This window comes from Pithys albifrons, chromosome 8 (genome assembly GCF_047495875.1).
Source record: "Pithys albifrons albifrons isolate INPA30051 chromosome 8, PitAlb_v1, whole genome shotgun sequence".
Lineage (NCBI taxonomy): Eukaryota > Metazoa > Chordata > Aves > Passeriformes > Thamnophilidae > Pithys > Pithys albifrons.
Window position 1 is genome coordinate 30,020,633 of NC_092465.1, and position 22,608 is coordinate 30,043,240.

The following is a 22,608-nucleotide window of genomic DNA, read 5'->3' on the forward strand; positions in this document are numbered from 1 at the left end:
GGACTCTTCATTAAAAATTAATCCAGCAGCCAATGCAGGCAAACAGAACAGGAAGGTTCTGAAGCACGGGGGTTACAGCATTCCTTCTGGGTACACACTGCCTGAGCATTCACAGGCTGCCACAAAGGAACAGTACGTCAAAGTTGTTCTGGATACTTGTGGAATATTCAGGATACTCAGTTGTATTTATGAAAAGAAATAGATTTTGTTTAGCCTTCTCAGTCCAACTATAATTGGTTCAGCTGCTGGAATCTTCAAAGAGAAACAGATATCTGCATTCAGGTTGTGTGGGTGTTCATTTTTGATCTAATTTTCACCAGGGCTGAGCTATTCAGGCACCACTTAACCAAAAAACACCCTGAAAACAAACAAATAAAAAAAATCCCAAAGAACCACAGCCAAACCCAAAACCTGATTACTTCAGAAGTCTGAGAACCACCTTTATGGCATATTAGGAAGTACTCAGAATGCTCTCAGATCTAAGGAAAACAAAATAAAAAAAGATTTAATAGGGAAAGCCTATTAAGTCTTATTAACAATGATTTGCATAATAGCAGCAAAACTGTACAAGAAGTTACATGCTACATACTATAGCAAAGTAACATGCAACTACTTGGAATCTCGTAATCACAGAACATTCAGACAATAAATGCCAACCTGCAAGGGGTTTCAGCTGAAGCCAGTCAGCATCTGGTCTATTATTTAGTTTGTGATCAGAAAGTTTCCTTCCAATTGGTGATTCTTCAGTCTGGGTTTTTTTGCACCATTTCTGCTTACTCTGCAACAGAAAACGGGTAACATCTGGTTTGTAAAATGGCACTGATGGAAATATAAGGAACTGAAATGTTGTCTAAAAATCTCTTCTAAAGCGAGTAAGTTACTCTCTGTTAACATGTTTAACACAAGTATGTTACTTCAGAATACTGAATTAGGCATAAGCTTAATAGGCAAGGCTCAGCAACAGGAGCTATCCCAGTGGAAACTCTTCGCTACCTACCACAGAACCTCACAAACACACACAGACAATATTTCACTTCAGTAAGAGCACATTCCGACAGGGATTGCTCTCAAAACCCAGAAACACATGCATGCAGATATTATATTTACTGATTTTGTTCAAGAAACCAAGCATGCAGCAAGAACAGTTCTCCTAATTTGCTCAGCTTTTATTTTTTTATACTCCTAGAACTTGTTAGTATTTTCCTGTAAGAAAGCAAGGTTTTCTCTATCTGCAGCCCATACAACAGAGCTTATGGATCTGCCACAGCAGCGTAGGGGATTTAATTATTTAATAATCTCAAAGAAGATATGTCCAATGTGACAGTTTCTATCCCTTTATCAGAAGATCTAAGAAATGTCTCCTCCAACACAGAAAATGTTTTGCTGCCTGTCCAGCTAAGACAACAAGTATGATGTGAAAACAGAGAACTTAAAAATTTTTCACAGTCATTTTGGGAGAAGCAGTTACAGTTTCACCAAAATAATTTTGTTCTTGAAGTGGACTGATGAAGGCAAAAGCTAAAATTGAACTGTCACGCACACTCGCACTCCCCAAGGTACCTGGCCCCATTTTATACCCCCATCATGAACACAAAATGGCCCCAGCACTAAAAATCCAGTAATTTTTAGAAAACCAAGTTAAAATTTGATAGGCAACTTATGGAAAGCAGGAAGTCTGAAAATTTCTGCATTTTCTGATGTAGGAAAACTGGATACTTCTGTTACACCAGCATGGTTAGCTAATAATATACTGCTAAATTTCTTGTAAATTGTCTGACAATTGCTGGCTCTGTAACTAGTTCTTTCTTACACACTGCTTTCCATGTTTATGGAAGAAAACAATCACAGCACTTTAGAGGGAGAGCTGTAACCTCTTTTACTTAGATCTACCTCCAAATGTATCTGGCCAGAAAGCTGCAACTTCCCCCACCAGATTTCTACACTGCCTTCCCAAATTACTGTGTTAAGAAAAGCAACTGCTTTAGAAAGGGGTTTCCTCACATAACTTGAGACAGAATACAGATTAGCAGCACTTGATCACAGACAATCCCTCGACAGTCAGAAGACAATTCAGGTACCATGTTTTCAAACAGTATGTAATTTTAGTACTTACCTTTTGTTTATTGTAATGCTTGTACATTCTTATACAATGTTCAATGATGAACAAAACATAAATGCCTCCAAGTGCCACAAGACCTTTCAGCACTGGATCATTTTCTTCCAGAAAGCCTTCAGTCCGTACTCCGTGTGTGTGGGCATGTCGATGGGAACGCTTGTGTTCATGGACATGACCTTGGCCATGGTGGTGACTGTGGTTGTGCCCTCCATGAGACTATTTGGAGACAAAATAATAACACAGCATGACCTGGTGCAATTAGGAGACTGAAATGGCTCTCAGCTCAGATGAAAAAATATGTCACCTTGCCAGAAAAGTAGCATAAATTCCCACCTTTTTTTCTTTTCCCCCACTCTAACACATTTTGCCATATAAAGTTTCATTAGTCTATTCATTACTCTAATCAATAAAAAAAATTCCTCTGGGAAATTTTTTGGGCGGTGGCAGAAAATCTACCTTCAGCTTTTCTTACAATGCTGCTGATAATGAGAGTAACTCTCATAACTCTCATTGTCACAAGGAATGACCCTTCCTAAGCTCCCATTACTAACCAAACCTTATGCTTCTTTTTAACCATTATAGGCAATGACAGCCTTAATTCTGATTCAAAATATTAACTTAAAAAAAAAAAAGACGAAAGATATACATTAGAATTTACACACAGAAAACACATAAACATTAGTCTTTTTGATAAAAGAGTTAAGGTAACAAATGTTTAGAAAACATTTTCAAGAATTACAGTATAACCCCACAGAAGTCTCTAACAGTGTTTCAGGATGTCCCTCACAGTCAAGTTATTCTACATTTGCATCAGTGAAAATTTATTTATTGACACACTGAACAATTCCTTGAAAATTCTGGATTCATTTACAACTAAGAATAAAAGGTAAGGAAACAATACTTACATGTGGCAATAGATGGAGCAGTGCATCTCCACTCATTGTTCCTACTGCCAGAGCTACCAAGAAAGTTAGAAGAAATTTGAAGCACCATTGGTTAATGATGGGAACCAAGATCACACCTAGCAAGGAAAGCAGGCTAATGACGGTGATAGAGATGATACCACAAAACCAGGCTGCGGGAAGAAATGAATACAGAAAGGTTATCAGAACAATACCTGTACAACCTTTAAGACTGATTAATGACTTTCAAGTATCTCTTAAGAAGGTGACTTTCCTTTAACTTATGTGATTGGTCATTTAAAAGGTGCTGAAAAATATGAAGGCAGTACTGAAGTCCATAGCAAAAAAAACTACACAGGCTCATTCACAGTACAGTACAATATAGTGAAAAAGAGCTCAAAAGAGCCCAGCAATTCTCCCTGATTGTTAGTCCTAATTGTAGCTTTGTAGCCCTTAATGAAACACAAAAAGATTTCATATTGGAACAAAACCACCTCCGCTACTTAAGCTGAGACTGAGCAGAATTTTAACAAACACCAAGGCATATTTAACATTGGTTTTTAACATGGTTCTGATGCAAAATTTATCTGAAATCATTATTTCTCCTTTTCTGTTTGGAGTCACATGTTTATTTTGGCAATATTTATTTCAGCTAGTACTTTGAAATACACATTTTTATTTATGAGAAGTAAGACAACTTTTGACAGAGAACTCTAAAATCAAATGCTACAAGAAGAGCTTGAAGAGATGAAAGCAACTTGCTACCAATAAAAAGCAGCATTTATTTTTTCTGAGAACCTCTACTGTTTTAATTATAAGTGATAATGGAATGCAGTACATCCAACATTATCGTCTTAATTAGGGAAGATGTGCAAATTTCTATATGACATGCAAAAGAAGGAATTCTCAAGAAAGTGACCTTATAAGCAGAGACATGGCTCTTGCAGTCAGCATCTCACCCTAAGAAAATATTTTCTGTATTTTAAGTTTTAGCCTAAAGGCTTCAGGTTTTTCCAGGTTTTTCCTTAGCTTCATTTTTAATCAAAAATGTCTACACAGTTTGCCAACTTTAAGGTAAGTCAGCAACTCCTGATTCAAAATCTGTATTTCAGAGCATGATCTGACTTCCCTTGTATCTGTGAAGGTTCACTGATTTTTGATCAAGTAGGGAAAACATCCTGGAAAATGGGGGAGTGGGGGGTAGGTATGGATGACAGAAGAGAGAAGGAATGAATATGTTGCAGCTGCTCAATGTCAAAATGTCAAACATCCCAAGAACTCTATGTGTACCAAACCCACTACAGAATAGATTTGACATGACTTGGTCAATACAATTGTGGTGCTGCAGGCTTGGTCTAGTTCTACACCAAAGCTGACAACATCTGCAGTTTTAAATTTTATTTTGGGATATTCATTCTTACGAAGTCTGTAGTTGTCATTCCACAATACTGCACAAAAGGAAACAATTTGAAATGCAAAGGGTACGAGACCACATCCACCAGGAGAAACTGACTGGAAAAAGCTTTGGACAGTATGCAGTGAGCACTGACACACATTCACTGAGACCAAGGGAAAAACAGATTTGGTGAAAAGGCAAATACTGCCATCAGATGAGGAACTAAAAAGCAGAGGTTGGAAAATGGGAATACAAAAGCAGGTGTAATGTGGAGCCTGAGGACCAAAATACTGCCACTTTGCAGCCTTGACTCATTCCCAGAGAACTTCAGCCAAGTCCTCTGGATTAATAGGCTCTGCTGGAAAACCAGCATACATGGACTTGTCATTGCTGAATCATGCATGCATGCACAAGCAGCCCAAATAAAAATGACACAGTCATTTGTCAGGACACTGGATCTCCAATCTGAACACATTACGATGTTGAGTGCCAGGTTAGATAATCAACAGCCTTACATGGAGAGAAATGGAAAGGAGATTATGAAAACTGGCTTAAGTTTCATATATCACAGCATAATTTTGGCAAACACAACTCTGAAGGGCTTACATACTCTTATGAATGATACAGTCCCTAAACATGGCATCATGATTAAGAGGAGGCACATGAGAATTAGAATATGGAATCTGTGCACCTCTTGGAACCCCTCCAGGGAACACTGGCATTTGCACAGGCAGAATTACAGGCTACATCTGATCTGATCTACTTTGACTTCTCAGCTCTAAGTGATCTCCACCTTTAAAAAACTGCTCACTGTTTACTTGTATCACTTCTATTAGCTTGATTCATAGTAGGATGTGTCTTTCCTTTTAGGTTAAGTTGCTTAGGAACCCTCAGTGGTGACAATGCGACCTCTTCCAGTAGGTACACTGTGAAAGTTCAGTTGTATGTATAAGTCCTTGAAAATCCTCTATTAGAAGATGTTACAGAAGTATCTGTAAATTACTGGCAGAAAACCCAACATGGCTTTGTAAGTTCTGGTCATCAGTTATTCACTTACTTTGCTATAGAGAACTGCACTACCAGAGGTAAAGGAAACCTCACAGGCTGGTACCAAAGAATAGACGCAACACTGGTCTGTTAACTTTTTTTGAAAGCTTTAATTAAAACTGAAGAAAATCACAGAAAGCTCATGTTTAAAAATGACTGCATCCTCTTATCTTTGGCAAATACTTCTACCTAAAAATGTTTATATTAGCTCATGTGAGCACTCATTTTAGTAAAATCCTATGACCTGCAGGTTCAGTTACTCTATGACTGATGTTTGTCCTACACCTCCCACAGTCCCCACATTCCAGCTAGGATTTGTTATTTTGTGATTCGCTTCCTTACTTAAGAAGGAAAAATTATCATTACATCATTGTAATGTTGCTGTAGTTAATACAAGAGTACAGGAAATTTTTATGAAGAATGATTGATCATTATCTAATCAAGTTGACCTGTTTTAGGGGCTACTGTTTATTTTCACAGCAAAATCAATGTTAGGATGCAAATTTTAGAAAATAACTGGCAAAGGTCTTATTTATACTCAAGGCAACAGATGACATAAAACATGTTAAATGTTCACAATCAGCTTCATTAATTTTGCAAATTAAATCTCTTAAAATGTTAAAGGTCTTCAAGCTGAGTTATTCATCAGCTCCCTTTCTCATTACAGAGAAATAAAAAGTATTCTTTTAAAAATAAGCACTCAACTGTAGCAACTTTCTAATTAAACTGGTTCAAAGCATGTGCAGCATGACAGTTTTGTATAGGGTTTCAACATTTTAACTGGCAGAAAATGCTTAGAGCTACCCTAGAAATACTCTTGGTAATAAGGCAGGGGTCAACTCTTACTTCAATGAGACTACCCCACAAAACAAGGGGTGCCATATGAAACACACAGTGTATTTGCTTTATAGAAATCTTTGAACAGCTAAAAAGATAGTAAATATGTCCCTATAGAAGATAATGTATAAGAAGTGAACTATTTTAATGACTCCAGAATTGTTAATAGAGAACAATGCATACTATATAGTAATTAACATCTATGAGAATGTAGTTACTTCAAGCTTAATTTCTAATAATGCTAATAAGCACCTATGTACTAATCAATACTCACCATTACAACACTTTTATTTTCAAAATACAGACATTATATGCAAGATTTTTTAGATTTTTAATAATTCACTGCAACTAAACATCAACAGTTGCATTATAATTTATGAAAGGGACCAGTAGTTAACATGTATTTTAAAAGTACATTCAGTTATGAAATCACAACAATGGATTCTGCCCTTAAAGTAACTGCTTTAACAGCAGAAAAATATTTTTAGCTTCAAACTACAGCAATGAGATAAGAAATCCACTGACTTTTACTCAAGGCATACACAAAACCCCCCAAAACTGTCAACAGAAGATTTTCATGGGACATTTCTCATACGCTTAAGAGAGGAATAGTATAGAATAATTGACATGAGAATTCAGAAAAGGAAAGTGTCAGAAATGGCAATTTAAGTATTCTTGCTCATCTTAAGTTCACAAAAAATCTGGAAGTCAATTAAATGTTTGTATCACTGCTAGACTATAAAAATGGTAATACCTAAAATCTGATTTTCCAGTGAATGACCTGTGATGAAGGTGTCTTCTCTATTCCTGAATTAACAGATCCAGGGCAAATTCATTAAGAAATTAAGTGCCAAAGTTACACTGCAACTTTCCAACTCTGAGATAAACATATGGACCACCTCAGTCACAGTAAGAAAAAAGATATAATGTATTGTAAATGATGGCAATAATTCAAACTGTGAGACTTGCTCAACCCTAGAGATGCTTTTGTCTCCAAAGATTCTGTACCTTGCCATTATTGCTGCTACAGGGGTCCAGTATCTAAAGATATATTGGAAGAATCCAGGCCAAAATGCCCAGGCCCAATGGTAAGACATTGGGCCTCAATGATAGAAAAAAAAAAGAAATAAAAATAAGCAAACATAAACCAGTAAAAATAATAGTGAAAAAAAGATAAAAAGGTACAAAAGAAAGGAATGCCTCCTTGATTCATGGTTACCTTGGAGAACTTGTTATACCAAGTAACAGGGCACTGTCTCCTGAATTAAATGATTGCACTGTCACAAATTTCTTATATTAAATTTCCACCAATCCTTTACTCCACAAGCAATGCTAAATTGTATGACATGTCAAACTTTGAAGTTTATATTTACAATTCAAAATAATTTAGAAACCTTTAGACGTTCAACACCTACCTGATGCACCTGTTTTATCTTTATTCTCGATTGATGCATTTTTAGTTTTCATAAGATCTTCAAGCTCATCATAATGTGCAATACAAAGCCTTCTCTCAATCTGGTACAGCAAAGCAGGACATATGTACACAAACAATTCAGGAGATATTAGAGAGCTGCCTTCCAGACCATAGTACCGTAGCAGCTGGGTAGCATTTAAGCACTGCAAGAAAATGGTACAAACAACTTAAATATAAAAGCGACTATTTTATTAAAAGCTACCATTATGGAAAATTTAGCATATTATTTGAGAACATGCAACAGAAAGCAGAAACTGGCCCAAACATTCCACCAGTGCTAAAACAAGTCTAAAGCTGATCTAAGTGGTTTATGAGATGAAAGAAACAGTAAAATATCTGCACTACAAATTTGAGTCTCCCAACACTCATATAATGTTTGACAAATATCAATGAAAATGAGTTTCCATATTCTTTACCATTACTCAGTAAAAGCAATGAAGAAAGAGCAACAGGCAAGGAATGCAAGAATGTAAATCCAAAATAGGTTTACTAACACTTCTGTTTACCTACCAACCTTCTGGGTCTCACTTTTTAATTCAGTTTAAAAACTCGAACTTAGCACTCACTCCATTCTTTGCTATCCTGACTTCTAGTTTAAAATCATGTCATGATGTTATGCTGCCTCTGTAGTAAGGGGAAGGGAAGGTGTATTTATGGTGCTGGCAGAAATAACGGATGCTGAAGAAAGAAACAGAAGATCTTACACTGAGCACAGTGCTACAGAAGCTACATCTACAATCATTTCATAATCTCTTAGGTCAAAGACATTAGAAGCATTTTTAAAAGATGCAGGTATTTCTTTTAGGAAAGAGTGTCTGTGCAGTTTTCAAAAATGTGAATTATCTCAGATTCAAAAAGAAGTCCAAAACTAATGTGTGTTGAGGCAGTATTCATGAATACTGAGAAGGGAAAAAACCTCACCTGTAAGCAGGGTATCTCAGAAAGCTTCTAAGGATCAACCTCATACAGATAAATTGGCAAGAAGATAGATCCCTGAGAAGAGATGGGTTATGGGCAGACGGAAATGAAAACTCATAAAGTAAACTCTGAACTCTGGCAGTGACCTCTCGCATTTTCATTCTGCAACCTGTATTATACCACAAATGTGCTTCTCTGTCATTTGTGGGTATGCTCCTTAAATTGTTATGTAACATAATACGCTACACACAGCAAAATGCAACAACAGTGAAGGTCAACTTACTGGCTCTCCCTTCATACTCACCTCTTCCCGCTCACGTTCATCTTCACTGTGATCCTTGTGACTATGTGTTGAAAAAAGAGCCCGTTTCCTTACACTGATCTGCTTGTGAGGTGCCTCTCGCTTGCTGGTATTTCGGTGTCCATTACCATGACCTAAACTGGCATCTTGATGTCCATGACTAGAACGATCACTACTGTGGTCATGATGGTGCACATGCAAGTGAGATGCATCATGTACATGATCATGTTTATGAACACGATTGTGCTCATACTGATCACCAGGATCATGATCTGGGGCATAATCCCAGGTAGCATCTCCCGAAGTCTCACTGATCTTCTTTTGCTTCTTCTTCTGTTTCCTCTGTTTTCTTTCTGGCTGATTCTGAGTTGTGTTTGTCTCTGTTGAAGGTTCATGGTTCTGTTCTCCATGTTCCCGATGACTGACTGAATCATTCCGAGAATGATGTGTGCCATTATGGTCATGGCGATGTGGACGAGAGTGGTGATGATGGTGGCGGCGACTTTGGTCATGAATGTGTCTGCCATCATCTTTTACTGATGGCACTACTGTGTCTCTCTCGGGGTCACATTTATGATTTCTCTTTGCAGACATACCAGCTGTGGTTTGGTTTTCTGAATCTGAGTGGCTGTGAGGGTGGTTGTGAGGGTGAAAATGCTTTCCTTCCTGTACTTCTAAAGCATATAAGTGAGAAACATGATCATGGCCAATATCATCATGATTTATCATCACTACTTTTACCTCTCCTAAACCAAGGCTTATTAACAGTTTTTCCAGGCCAAAAAAAGACAATCTTCCATTTTCACCGTAACGATCAAAAATCTTTTCAATGTAGTATTTTTGTTCATTTTCAGCTTCCAACGTTGAAAATTTACTTGGCGCAGATTCTGTTCCTCCATTCTGAAAGTACGATTCATTTGAGATCTGATAGTCATTGTGGTAGTGTCCACGATCCTTCTTAGGACCACTGTTATGTCCATCCCCATGGCAATGATTGCACTGATGAAAGATAAATGTCAGCAAACAAATGATGCAAAATTTTGTGTGCATGTGTACCTTCATCTCTGTTTCCTACAAGAAACACAAGGGGAAGCACTGAGGTGTAAAAGCAATCTCCACATTTGTATAACATATCAGTCTGGCATTTATTTATGCTGATTGAATGACTCACAAAACTTCTTATATATTGGCATTAAAAGAATAACAACTGCAGTACTTTGTACACTAGAAACTGTACTAGTGTACTTTCCTTACCCAACAGTAAGATAGACTGTATTTTACAGATGCTGCTTTACATACCATACTTAGAGGAGGCAACTACAAGAAAAAGATTTACAGAATTTACAGTCAGTCATAACATTTCTGTGTATATTTTCAGAGGCATCTGTAATACTGAAAATCTTGTTAAAACCCAAGTTACAAAAGAATAAAAATAGTTTTAAAATAACAATACTGTATTTTTTTTGTTCATAGGGGTGACAGGCAGGTAAGATATTGAAATCTCATGCACCCTTTGTTCTCTTTTGTGTTGCTAAAGCACCTCCACTGAACACACACACTGCAAAATTCCCTATTTTGAAATCGGCCATTACCCATTTAAAAGTAAGTTGTCATTAACCAACTTCAGTGTATTGCTTAAATATTTGTAGTTTTAGCACTTTTTACTTACATGGGTCTACTGACTTCAAAGACCTATGTGGACATTCAGTTAAAAGTGAGGTTATATGGAAAGCATCTGCTAAAATGCAACTCAAAAAATACTGTTAATGCTGACACCATCTATTTCAAAGTAGTTAGTACTGACTTTTAGAAATTATATCATCTAGACAATGCAGTTTTCAATTTAGTATTACATGTAAGAAATGTACTATTCAACATCAGATTATGAAAAGGCACTGCAAAAGCTTATCTTGTGTTTCGAGTTGAAAATAATTAATTATTTTAAAAAAATATGGCAGCTGTCTTATTTACATTTGCCAGCAAATATATATATATATATATATATATATATATATATATATATATATATATAATTGAAATAATTATTGTAAGAGAAACTTAAGAAAAATCCAAGTGTGTGTAAAAATGTTAATAAACCAGAAAGCTAAATATAAGCCAAGAACTGTACTTTATGACTTCTACTTTCTAGAGACTTAATCTGGGTAAAAATTAACCTTTAAAATGTATGTTTTCTTTTAAAATAAATAACCATATAAACACTGCCAGGGTTTTCTAGAAACACTTGATTTGTTCTGCTTGGTACCAAGCCAAATAAAACGTGTAACATTTTCTGCTAGATAACTGTAATAGATAATCCAGCCCTGCTATCAGCAAAGGAGCAGGCAGCAAAAACAGCCTGGAGCTTTCCAACCAATCTGAACAGCCACAGGACAAGTAAGAACAGTTTAATTGGGTTGACTAAAACAGGCAAAGGAAACAAGCACAGAAGTAGGGCTTTTTACACACAACTAGTTAAATTTAGAATATGGCTGATAACGAAATGAGAGCTGAAAGGATATGGACAAAAACTCCATCCACCTTGTTTCCTGTGTACTCTGATGCTCCCAAGACACTGCAGCAAATGCAAGGATGTAAAAGGTAACAGGAAATAGGGCAAGCATGTTTAGGACTTTTAACACTGACAGTGGGTTTAGCTCCTTCTGTGTATCTTGACTAGAGCTGTCCCTGACCCTCCGTTCACAAAGACACAAGTGACCTGGTGAACACATCCTAAAATGCCACTGGCTTTCAGACAACACATGGTAAACTCAGTTGTCCTTCCCAAGTCCCCACTAACTAAAGTGTTCTTCATGAAATTGGTCAAGTGATGGGCAGCAAACAACAAACATTTAAAATTCTCCTGTTTCCTAAGAAAGCTTGTTGTTTTGTGCCTCAATACTTGCAACCACACACACTCCACACACACGAAGTCTGTTGGAAGCTCCTATATTTGCAGCAGGTTGGAAGAGAAAAGGAATCAAGAAAAAAACAGGAAAGGGCTACTTTCTAAGGACTTTATATAGCAAATAAGTGAATCAACACAGAAGACTGGGGAAAGTCTTTCTCCTGTTAACTTCTACAAATACAAAATATGAAAATTCACTTTTCGCTGAGCCTCAAATGCTTATGAAATTAAGAAAAGGCAGAACTCACTTTTGCAATACTGTCCCACGTAAAAACGTAAGACCAAGAGAGCATCTGTCAAACGGAGGCATCTGCATCAGAATTGGTTCTAGGGACATCAGAAAGGTCAATGGCTATGCATTGCACATTACTGGTTTATTTTTATAAACAACTGTTCAAACATCAGTCTGGAATGACTGTAGTTTGCCTCCAGTTCAATTCCCTGCATTCCAGTTACTGATTTAAGGGCTGAGACAAACCTTTTCAAGTAGTTTAGTACGATGAGTTTATCCACAAAATTTACTGGGATATTATTTTCATTTAGTTTTTTTCACTCACAGGCTCTGTTGAAGGCATCCCTGATGTTCTTATAAATACATCACTGGGATTGGTACAGAAACATCAAAAGTATCTCAAACATCTTCCAGAAGCTTTTTTCCATTTTCCTGTGAGGAAATAGGTAAATCCTGGTACTGGTGGAGAAGAACGAAACAGGTTGCAAATCTTTATCCAAGAGTCACTGGACTGAGTCAACCCTCAGACTGTTTGACTGCCTGGAAACACCTTTAAATAAAGACCATATGCTTTTTCTTGTGCAGGCTGAGAACCTGGACTCTGCCAGGAAACAGAAACATTCTGGCAGTAATCAGGTGTATGACTGTTGACAGATCAAGAGACCTCCTCATTTCTTTAGGAATATGCTGATTTTCATCAACTGAGGATTTACAATGTTCAATGCTACTTAATGTGAAGAGCAGGTTCAGGATCTGGAATAAGCAGTTAAGGTATCTGCAAGATAAATGGAAGCCCTGGGAGAAAGATGAACTTCTATATGTTTGCACAGAAGACAGCAGCAACAGGTAAGTACATGCTGCACACTGTAATGCTCCAGAAAACTGTTCAAGAAATTTTTTTCTTCAGTTTCTCAGTACTCAAAAAGAGCATTCCAAGTTTAGGTAAAATTCAGTTAGTCAAAGGATACTAGTTTTTGTAGGTAAGACAGCTTTTCTCCCTCTTTGCCACATACTGGTCATATAAATCAGTACAAGCAAAGTGAAATTATTCTCAAAAAGCACAGTCCAGACTAAAATATCTCTATTAGGAAATTCATGACTGAAGCATGTCGTAATCCTTTTCACAACCTCATGATCTTTTTCATGTGACTGTCTCATACAATACTACTAATACATTACTTGGAAACTTCAGTCATGCATCCCTAATTGTGGTGTTTAGCTTTGAATGGTACCTTTTCTGCATGCCCTAATGGTTAAAATAGTTTGTAACCTATGATCATGATTCACTGCTGAAATACAAGAGCTGAGCATTATCAGACCAATTTTAAATACTTGTCTCACTATTTTCAATTTAAATAGGAATAACCCTAGCACAAATTTGATCTTCTATTGTGTAATATTCTGCATCTTATGTATCTTCTTTGTTACAGAACAAAGATGCTTACAAAATAAATGCACCCATAATAACAAGTATCAAAAAGAATAACCATAAAGAGTTAATTATTTATTTGTTTCTTTCCAAACAAGCTTCATTCTCTAGGCAATTATAAATAGCTGTCATGTTTGATTTCTCAGGCAGTACTCATATGTGTAAAATTCTGGAAAGTCCAAATTCTATACATTTCAGTGTCACAGAATTATGTATAGCTGATCTCAACATAGGAACATTAAGACTTTCAAACACCTTCAGGAGAATATGGAAGGGCAGGCTGAGGACAAGGCTGCACCAAAGTTGAAAAAGATTCTGCCCATTCCTGCTGTCAGCCTTTGCCTAATTCTGTTCACCCATTTGGTTCCCTGCTGTGCCCCTCCTTCTCTCCTCAGCTCCATGATGGGTGGGCACCTTGAACCGGGAGACATGAGGGAAAGGATCCCCTGGACGCTGGGAAGAAAAAACACCCCTGCAAAGGGCAGGGCTGGAGAAAACAGCACCTGCTACATTTGCAGAGCTGTGCACAAGAACAGGATGAATCCCTTATGACACCTCGGGCAGTGGGACAACCCCACCCTAACCCAAGCTCCAAAGTCACCACAACATGTATGTGTGGAAAAGATGGACACTGTGTCCCAGCAGTGGGCACGTCTGAAATGGCCCTCAGTGCTGCCCAGTGCACCCCCCCATCCATCAGGGCAAGCAGGATCACTCACAAAAAGCAGCACTGACATCCCTACACAAGGCTTTTAAATCAGGGCTTGAGGTCAAAGTACCTGAGCAATCCATAAGCAGAGAGTTACCTTCTCTGCAGGGAAAACTCAGCCCATCTCTATGCTAAACCACTGTCTGCCAAGGGCGTTTCAAAGGCACCTCTGATAATAGTCAGGTTTAGTTTGGGGTTTCTTTAAAGTCTTTTTTATTCATTTTCCCATGGATTCCTGAAACATCCACAGTACCTACTACTTCAGCTGTACTCCTGTATATAGTACTTTATTTACAACTTAAAGCCTGGAATATGAACATGATTTTGGGTGACATTTTTGTTTATGTATAATCAACTGCTTCACTGAAACTAGAAAACTAGTTCAAGAGTTAGGCTTTACTTAAAACAACAAACTTGGATTCAAATTACATGGTCATGCAAACTCAATTGAAACCCACAGCTATCATTTTAGTGCTTGCAACCCACGTACTATGGAATTGCTGACTGGAGTATTTTAAGTGTCCAGCTTTCTTCCTCCAACCTGTTTTCCTGTCCGCTCCCAACAATTTTAATAAGCTGAAATATCTGTAACAGAAATGCATTGATTTCTTCCCTTCCCACGCTCCTTCCAAGTTATTTTGGTTTCTCTCCCTTGTTCAACTTTCTTTCTTTGGTTTCTCTAAAGAATGTTTTGCCCATCCTCAAAAAACATCTTTAACTCCTCTGAGTTGCTCATCTTGAATGCCACAATAAGTAGAGTGCCTTAGCAATATTTCATGGGCAACTAAAAGTTCCACACCAAACATGCTTCAGCTAAGGTAAGAGAGAACCCAGAAAGACAAAAGGTGTTAAAATAAAGACAAAGCAGTATCTGTACCAAACTAAGACATTATCTCTGTTCTGCACTGAGAAGTCATGCACTTGTGTAATTCATTTCTATTAAGAACTGCTCAGAATAACAGCTCTATGAGAAATGCCAATTTTTAAAAAAGAGAAATATTTCTCAAAATAAAGTTACTGAGTGCATAAAGACAGTTTTTCTTACAATTCCTGAAAATTTTAATGCTTTTCTATATTGCAAGTATTTACTCCAATGTACATGTCAGAGAGATGTCTGTACCTCCCCTGACCCCCCACCCCAAACTGAGCAATATTTCATACTCATATTTGGTTAAAAAAAAAGCCTGGAATCTGAAAATCCAAATGAACCCACTCTTTATTTCCTGAATTTCATGTTTTTAACTAATATAAAGCCCTATTAAATTAGCACTCATTTTTAAGATAAATTATTTTTAAAAATATTAAAATGAAATCAATATACTATTGTTACTGAAAGACATTTTAAGAAAGCCATAAAAACATTTTAATTAAATATCAATCTCTCTTTATCAGTCCAGCTGACATTAATTTCTGTATATACAAATGGGAAAATATGCTACAAATCTAAAAAGTTAAATTAACCATTTCTAACTTTAGTTCTCACCCATCTCCTGTATTTTCTTTCCTCTTCAATTTCAGTGAAACAGGTTTGTGGATTTAAGTAAAACTCATTCATTTGAAAACCTACAGCCCAGTAGGAGGGGCATTTTGTAAGAACAGACCACTAACTAATTGATCCAAGCCCTATTTGCTAAGTTAATACCAGATAAGACTTAAATAGTACAGAAAGCATTTATGCGTAACTGAACGCACCATGAAAAGTTTGTTACAAACTCTCAGCTGTGAAGTATTTGAAATGCCAAGTCCCAAGCATACTAGAAAATGATCCTAAACCAATACAGTAGCAATCTATTAGCTCAGTTACCCAGAAAGGGCATTTATTTTATTTTGAATGGATAAAAAAAAAGACAGCCTTGTTCAAAGAAACATATAGTTATTTGTAAGGAATTGCTGAGTACAGGCTCTTTCTAAGAGCTCAGAAGAATACAAAAACTTCACAATACTTGGAAGTTTTATTAGTTCTGCTTATCATGAATTAATTTTCAGTTTTTCATATATAAACAGTATGTAGCTCATAAAACACCTATTAACGCACAAAATCTGTAACAGAGCTAGTTTCCTTTTGTGCCAATATTCTACTGTCTAATTAGGTCCTATTAAGATACCAATGGGTGCTTGTAAGAATGAAATACTTTAAAAAATGATGCAGTTAGAGCTGCAATATATTTCATTGTTCTACAGAAAGCAAGCAAATGTTTTGCTTAGAACTAAGGCTGATGTTCAAAAAATATTTTAAGACAGTGTTGCACTCCAATCAGCAGTTGTGCTCTCCCCCACTGCTTGACTCTTACATTCCCACTCCCACAAAACCATTTATGTATACCAGCACATTTGTTTGCTGATCTGCTCCCTCTGCAGCTGTACAACCAGATCCTGCTGAAAAATAGCCTAGGAAAATAAAAGAAGATTATTTTCAAGACAGATTACTTTTCCTATCTGCTTCACTGTGCAGCTGCACAAACACCACAGTCCACACAAAAAAGAACCACCTTGCTTTAGGTGGGAACAACAGTTGCTGATCTGCAGTTTAACAATTATTTCGATATAGCACAAATAAAACAACTGGACACCTCAAAATGTACTGAAAGAACATTGCAAAAACAGCAGTGGGTGTATCTCCTACTGAAAGATATTTGAGAATAATTTCTTCAACTTTCCTTTCCAAACAGAATATGACAATGTTTCCCAATAAAGTGTTAAAACCAGTTGCAGTATATTTTCACTATAACTTAAACCACTGTAGCTGTTTCATCCTTACATTATGATGTTATACTTGTGGTATGTTAAAAGGTGTATTTTTGATGTGTGTTTAATACCTACACTATTATAATAAAATCCTTCTATCACAACTACAGGCCAAAAAGGAATTATGCATTTCTACTATTAAGCCAAAGACTTCTCCCACCTTAGAAAATCATAAAAATAAATTTTCAAAAGCTATCAATTATGGAAGTCCATTGAAATATGGGACTAAAGAAAGCTTCTCTTACATGTACTATGACAAATCAGTGCCGGGCTGACTATAAAGGCCTTTTCTAGAATTAAGGGGTTTCAAATTCTTTACTTGACAACATATACCAGTGACTCAAATCTGCATATTTTCATAGATTTAATTAATGAACCACCATCACTGGCTTTTATAAGGCACTCAGTCCACATGCCATTCAAATTCTTCTTAACAAATTAATTCACGAGTAAAACCAGGAGAACTACTATGCTCAAACAACAGGCAGCTACTGAAACCATTCTCATCTTGAATTAGTGGGGTCCCAAATGTGTCCTTGTTCAGTAATTGTGGGGGACAAAAGCGTTCCTGAAGATGTCTCAGCAGATTCAGAAGCAACACTTAACCAGGCTGACACAATATAGAGTAGTTGTATGTATTTCAACAGGCAAATCCACCAAGAAACTGCCAAGCTGAGCCAACATGTATCATGTTCACCACATTCCTAGTGAGACCTCAACAGATGTCACACCATTTCCTGGCTCTCATTTATTTTAGGCAAGATGATTCTGAAATATCTACGTGGCTATTCCTTACAGGTCTGTGTGACGATCGAGGCAACCATTCCAACTTACACAAATACTGACTGACTTCAAAAAACCACTTATTACAAACCACTAACCTTTCTTAACAAAGCATTAAGACAACTTTGAAGTAAAAGAATGAACATGTAGTATTTAATACTCAAGATTACTCTTAGTGCAAAATTAGTGAAAGAAGGGAAAGGAACCACAATCCTGAGAGCCTTCATCTAAACTGCAAGCAGAGATGGCTTCTCAGCCATTTAAATTAGTACTGATGGGCTAAAACTTCAACTTTAAAAATATCATTATATAGATGGACTTCCCTGTGTCCATTACCTGCCAATTGCAGCTACATTCTAATAGTAAGGCAGACAGGCAAGGACAGACCGATGCAAAGTGGGGCTGTGTGCACACTTTTAGTTCTAAAACTACATTGCAGTGAGATGTATCCCAGACTACATTGTGTAGCATCATAATTTGATCCAACACCAGTTCCTGGCTTTTGCAATAACTGTAATTTGGTACATACTTCTAGTACCTCTCCTGAAATAGGGATGCTCCTCTGTAATTTTTCTTGAGCGTAACCATGTCTTCCTCATTGTAATTTTAATTACAATGATTTTCTGGACTAACTGCTGATTTGGTTCAGTATTATTGTGGTCACCACCCTTCTCAGAGGGATCAGTAGGCCATTAATGTTTCCTGTGTCACTCCTTGGATCATGGACATTTTTCATCTTCATTAATTGTTGTTGCTATTGAGGCTTTCTTCGTTTTACAAAATCCTTTAGTTCTCCAGACTCTCTGTAATTTCCATAACCCATTTCTGCAAAGAAAGAACACTTTTTATCAGGAACCTACTATTTCAATACATCCTCCTAATTGTATGAAACCTGTCAACTTTAGTTAATATGCAAATTAACCAACTTCTGATTTTTCCAGAATTAAAATTCGAAATTGTTTCTACTGCCCTATGATGGTAAAAGAAACAGTTTTTTTAAAAAAATAAAAAAAGCTACTTGCTGTCTCTAACCTTTAACACAAGTGATCAGTAAGTGTATCTGAAAACAAATCCAGTAATTTGGTAGAACAAGACTATTCTGACTACACAAGAGCCACATTCCACAACGGCTGATGTGAAATGTTTGTAATTGTTCTCTGTTTGATGAGCAGAAATGGTTTGGCAGCCTACCACTGAAATTATGGATTATCAAATTTCTCAGAGAAAGGTGTTTCATGCTCTTTGCCACTCACAGCTGAAACAAAATGAAAGCTGGTGTCTGCCTCTCAAATCGAAGGGTCAACACTTAGTTGTGACCTTTATTTCACCAGTTCAACTTTAAAAATATTTAAGAATCACAGAATGTAAACATGAGATTCTGTAATAAGTGCTTTATTATTCCATGGATAGAGGAGTCAATATTTTCTGTTAAAAATACCTCCCTCCCTCTCCTTTTGCTAGGAGTGCTCCAGCCCCTTCCAGTCTGGTGAGCACATCACAGCCAGAGTACAAAACACTTGACTGTGATCATATTACAACTATCCAAAGTAAAGGCATTATATGAACAGGGTTGCACATACTTTCTACAAAATCAAGCCAATTAAAACTCATGTTTAAGTAATTAATAGACTGAAAAACAGATTTGTGGGAGAAGATGGCTTAAACCATCAGGATAAATTGACTGAAACCAAACTGGTACACAGTGGCAAAGTTAAAATCTCCTGGAAGAACCAGTTAAGAGCCAAGGCAGATACAGCCCATCTACATCTCCAAACTTATTTTAACATGAAAAATAGCTCAGTTTAAAATATGGTTAAACAGTTGAGAGAGTTTAACCCTGAGGACAAACTTTTGATTCCAGTTAATCACAGCTGAAGAGATTTAAACACTTGTGTGCTGCTAAAGAAGTCAGAGGCCTGATCTCTAGATAGCACGCTGTCACCTGGCAGGGCACCTCACTGCCAGGGTAAGGACCTCAAACACTTCAATAAATACCAACAATACTTCAATGGCTGTTTGTCATCCACACCTAGGAACACTATACATACATCCCTGACCACTGACTTTCTCAATATAGGGGGAAGTCTCAGGATCTGATGCTGGAACAATAAAGGTTGAAATGCATTTTCCCCCCCCCCAGAAATTTGGCAATGCTAACATTATATCCAATCTCTGAGCAATGTAACTGTATCCTTTAAGCAAAGCACAACAAATAAGTGAAAATACAAGCAAACAAAAAAATTTTCCCATTTGATAAGCTATGTGTATAAATTTCTGACTAAACTACAAGTACTTTTATAATGTAAAAGTAATGTGTAAAAAGTATATTACTGGTAATATGTGAGGCACAAATATTAAGGATCTTGCTTTGCTTACTGTCAAGAAAAATAAAACCAAAGCAAACATAACTGCACATACAGAACAAAGACCTGCAGAGCACATGAGGTATGATTTTGATCTCACTGTTTGGAACTACTGTATGCCATATTTTATAAGATATGGGCAAAAATTCAGCAAAAAATGTGGGTTTCTTCATCATTAAAATACACTCCTTTTATTTGAAGAACAATGTACTCCCCTTGATGTTTCACTTTGAGACTATTTTGTTTATAAAATGTAATTAAACCCTTGCCTTTCCTGTCCATATTCTGAATTTATTGTTAACAAGTAAGCTACAGCAAGGGAGAAAATTCCAGTAAACTAATTTATTTGCAGAAACTCTAAGAATTTTCTACAAATGTGACAATTCGCATTTTTCAATTTTATTACTATTTCAAGAACACGTTGCCTTATTCCAAAACAATATTTTGATTTGTTCATAGTCCAATTAACAAACAAAAAACACACCAACCCCTCCAACATTAAAACATTAAATCCATACATTTTTAAAGGGGTTCTTGTCCTAAACTACACGACAATTAAACTGAGAGGTGTTCCTGTGCACCAAAGACTAAACCTAGCATAACACAGTCTTTCATTAGACAAATGCAGATACTTTGCACTGACAAAACAGCTTTTTCTTCGGGGAATACAAGACGAAGTGTGGTCTTCAAAGATGGTGAAAGCATTTCACGTCACCTCCCATAACTGTTTACTGCGATTAATTTGAACCACAAAGTTGGAAACAGAATAGTATTTTGCTATAGTTGCTGCATTCTTATTAAAGCTTCTCATCTTAGAGTCGTATAAACCCCTCACATTCCTCTCCCTACTACTGAACATACATAGTTAGCAAAAGCCAGCATAAAAATTTTGGCCAGAGCCACTAAAAATGCATCTCTGCTCAGACTGCACCTCACGGTCCAGGACCCGATGCCCTGAGATCAGCTGAGCTGGGCAGAGATGAGCTCAGCTGGGCAGAGCACAGTGCTCAGAACAGCCAGCTGTGCATTTGATCCCCACACAGGCTTAAGAGTTGGACTCCACCATCCTTGTGGGTACTTTCCAACTCAGAATATTCTGTGAAATCCAGATGCCTAAATTTAGACTACACACTTAGCAAAACTCAGTCTCTTATCCGGAGTACAAAGACAGCAACTCTGTGAAAAAAGAATTAGCTCTGGGCACGTTACAATGAAAAGATAAATTTTGTATATACCTCCTGCTGTTAACTCCTGTGTATTTACTGAATATCTGGCCTGGGAGCAAGTGGACACTGCTAATTAACACAATGCCTCTACCACACAATTGCCTCAAAACACACTTCAGAACAGGAATGACGAAAAGTCTATCCTGTTTACATATCAGACATCAAATAAATAGAACTATTTTATTTTTAGCATCAAAATGTGGTAATGCAAGGCCACCACACTATTTAGACTGCAGCCAAGTAGTACTTCTAAAGTTTTAATGTTAGCTAGTACAATCTAAAATTGTATTTTAGGCTGAGATACTGTCTCCTATAGACTGGTGTTCAGGTCAACAGAAAAAATTGCTTCTGTATTCTGCAAGAAGAACTGGCCAATATATATGGCCTAAATGATATTGTTTCCATTTCATGGAATCAGAGTACTTATCAGGGTAGTGGAGCCCTGATGAAAAGAGGTATTCCTTGACAGGAATGGATTACAGAAATTGCAGAGCCTTGAGAAGTAATGTAACCATCAGGTGAAATATAGAGTACAATATTCCATTTGGCAGTAAAGAAGCTTTTCTGGACTGCTCTATATGAATATGAATATGAATGAAGCAGTGCCCTTAGTGGCAAAGACTTAGATGCAAACCTGCTCACTATTCCCCCTTACAGAAACACAGCTGTGGTGTTGTTATTTGGCAAGGGGGACTGAACTCAGCTTCCAGTTGTACCAATGACACATGGCTACTATCACGGAAAACCCCAATTCCAGTCACCCTGGGATACAGTGCTACTCAGTCCCACTTAAGATACAAATCAATATTAACAAAGATATAAGTATTACTAAAAAAAATTCCACACAGAGAATCACATTGAATGATGTCTATTCAAGGAGACTACCTTGAAAATTACATGTATTTTTCCTTTGTTTTCCTTTGATACTCCAATCTCAATATGACTGCATGCTATTATCAGGAGTTAGCTTGGTTAAAAGAGGAACTATTTATAGTTATCAAATCACCAGCTGGAAATGTATCATTTGCAGTTATCTTTCAGAAGTCAAGGCATTACTTTTGTCCATTAATAACCATCACATTACAGATGAGTTTATGAGTGTGCTGCAAGTCAGGTAATCTTTATATCTTCATATATATAAACTGTATGACAGCACCTGTCTGAAATTCATGATTCATTATAGTGATCTTTACTAGAAGTGTGACTGGAAACTCTTTCTGAAGCA

General features: G+C 36.8%; 1 protein-coding gene across 9 annotated transcripts in view; it reads right to left on the reverse strand.

Annotated features, from left to right (window-relative positions):
- The window catches only part of SLC39A10 (solute carrier family 39 member 10), a 59,134-nt gene that overhangs the window by 11,178 nt on the left and 25,348 nt on the right, over positions 1-22,608 (reverse strand). For 8 of the 9 annotated variants that reach the window (XM_071561709.1, XM_071561711.1, XM_071561712.1 and 5 more), the window contains exons 2-6: positions 8,995-10,062; positions 7,714-7,915; positions 3,022-3,191; positions 2,114-2,332; positions 658-778 (exon numbers count right to left, since the gene is read on the reverse strand). In XM_071561709.1, the coding sequence (XP_071417810.1) occupies positions 658-778; positions 2,114-2,332; positions 3,022-3,191; positions 7,714-7,915; positions 8,995-10,053 (1,771 nt within the window). In that variant the 5' untranslated portion in view covers positions 10,054-10,062. Of the gene's footprint in view, positions 1-657; positions 779-2,113; positions 2,333-3,021; positions 3,192-7,713; positions 7,916-8,994; positions 10,063-18,323; positions 18,820-22,608 lie in introns of those variants that run through there. The other variant, XM_071561710.1, reaches the window with a different exon arrangement.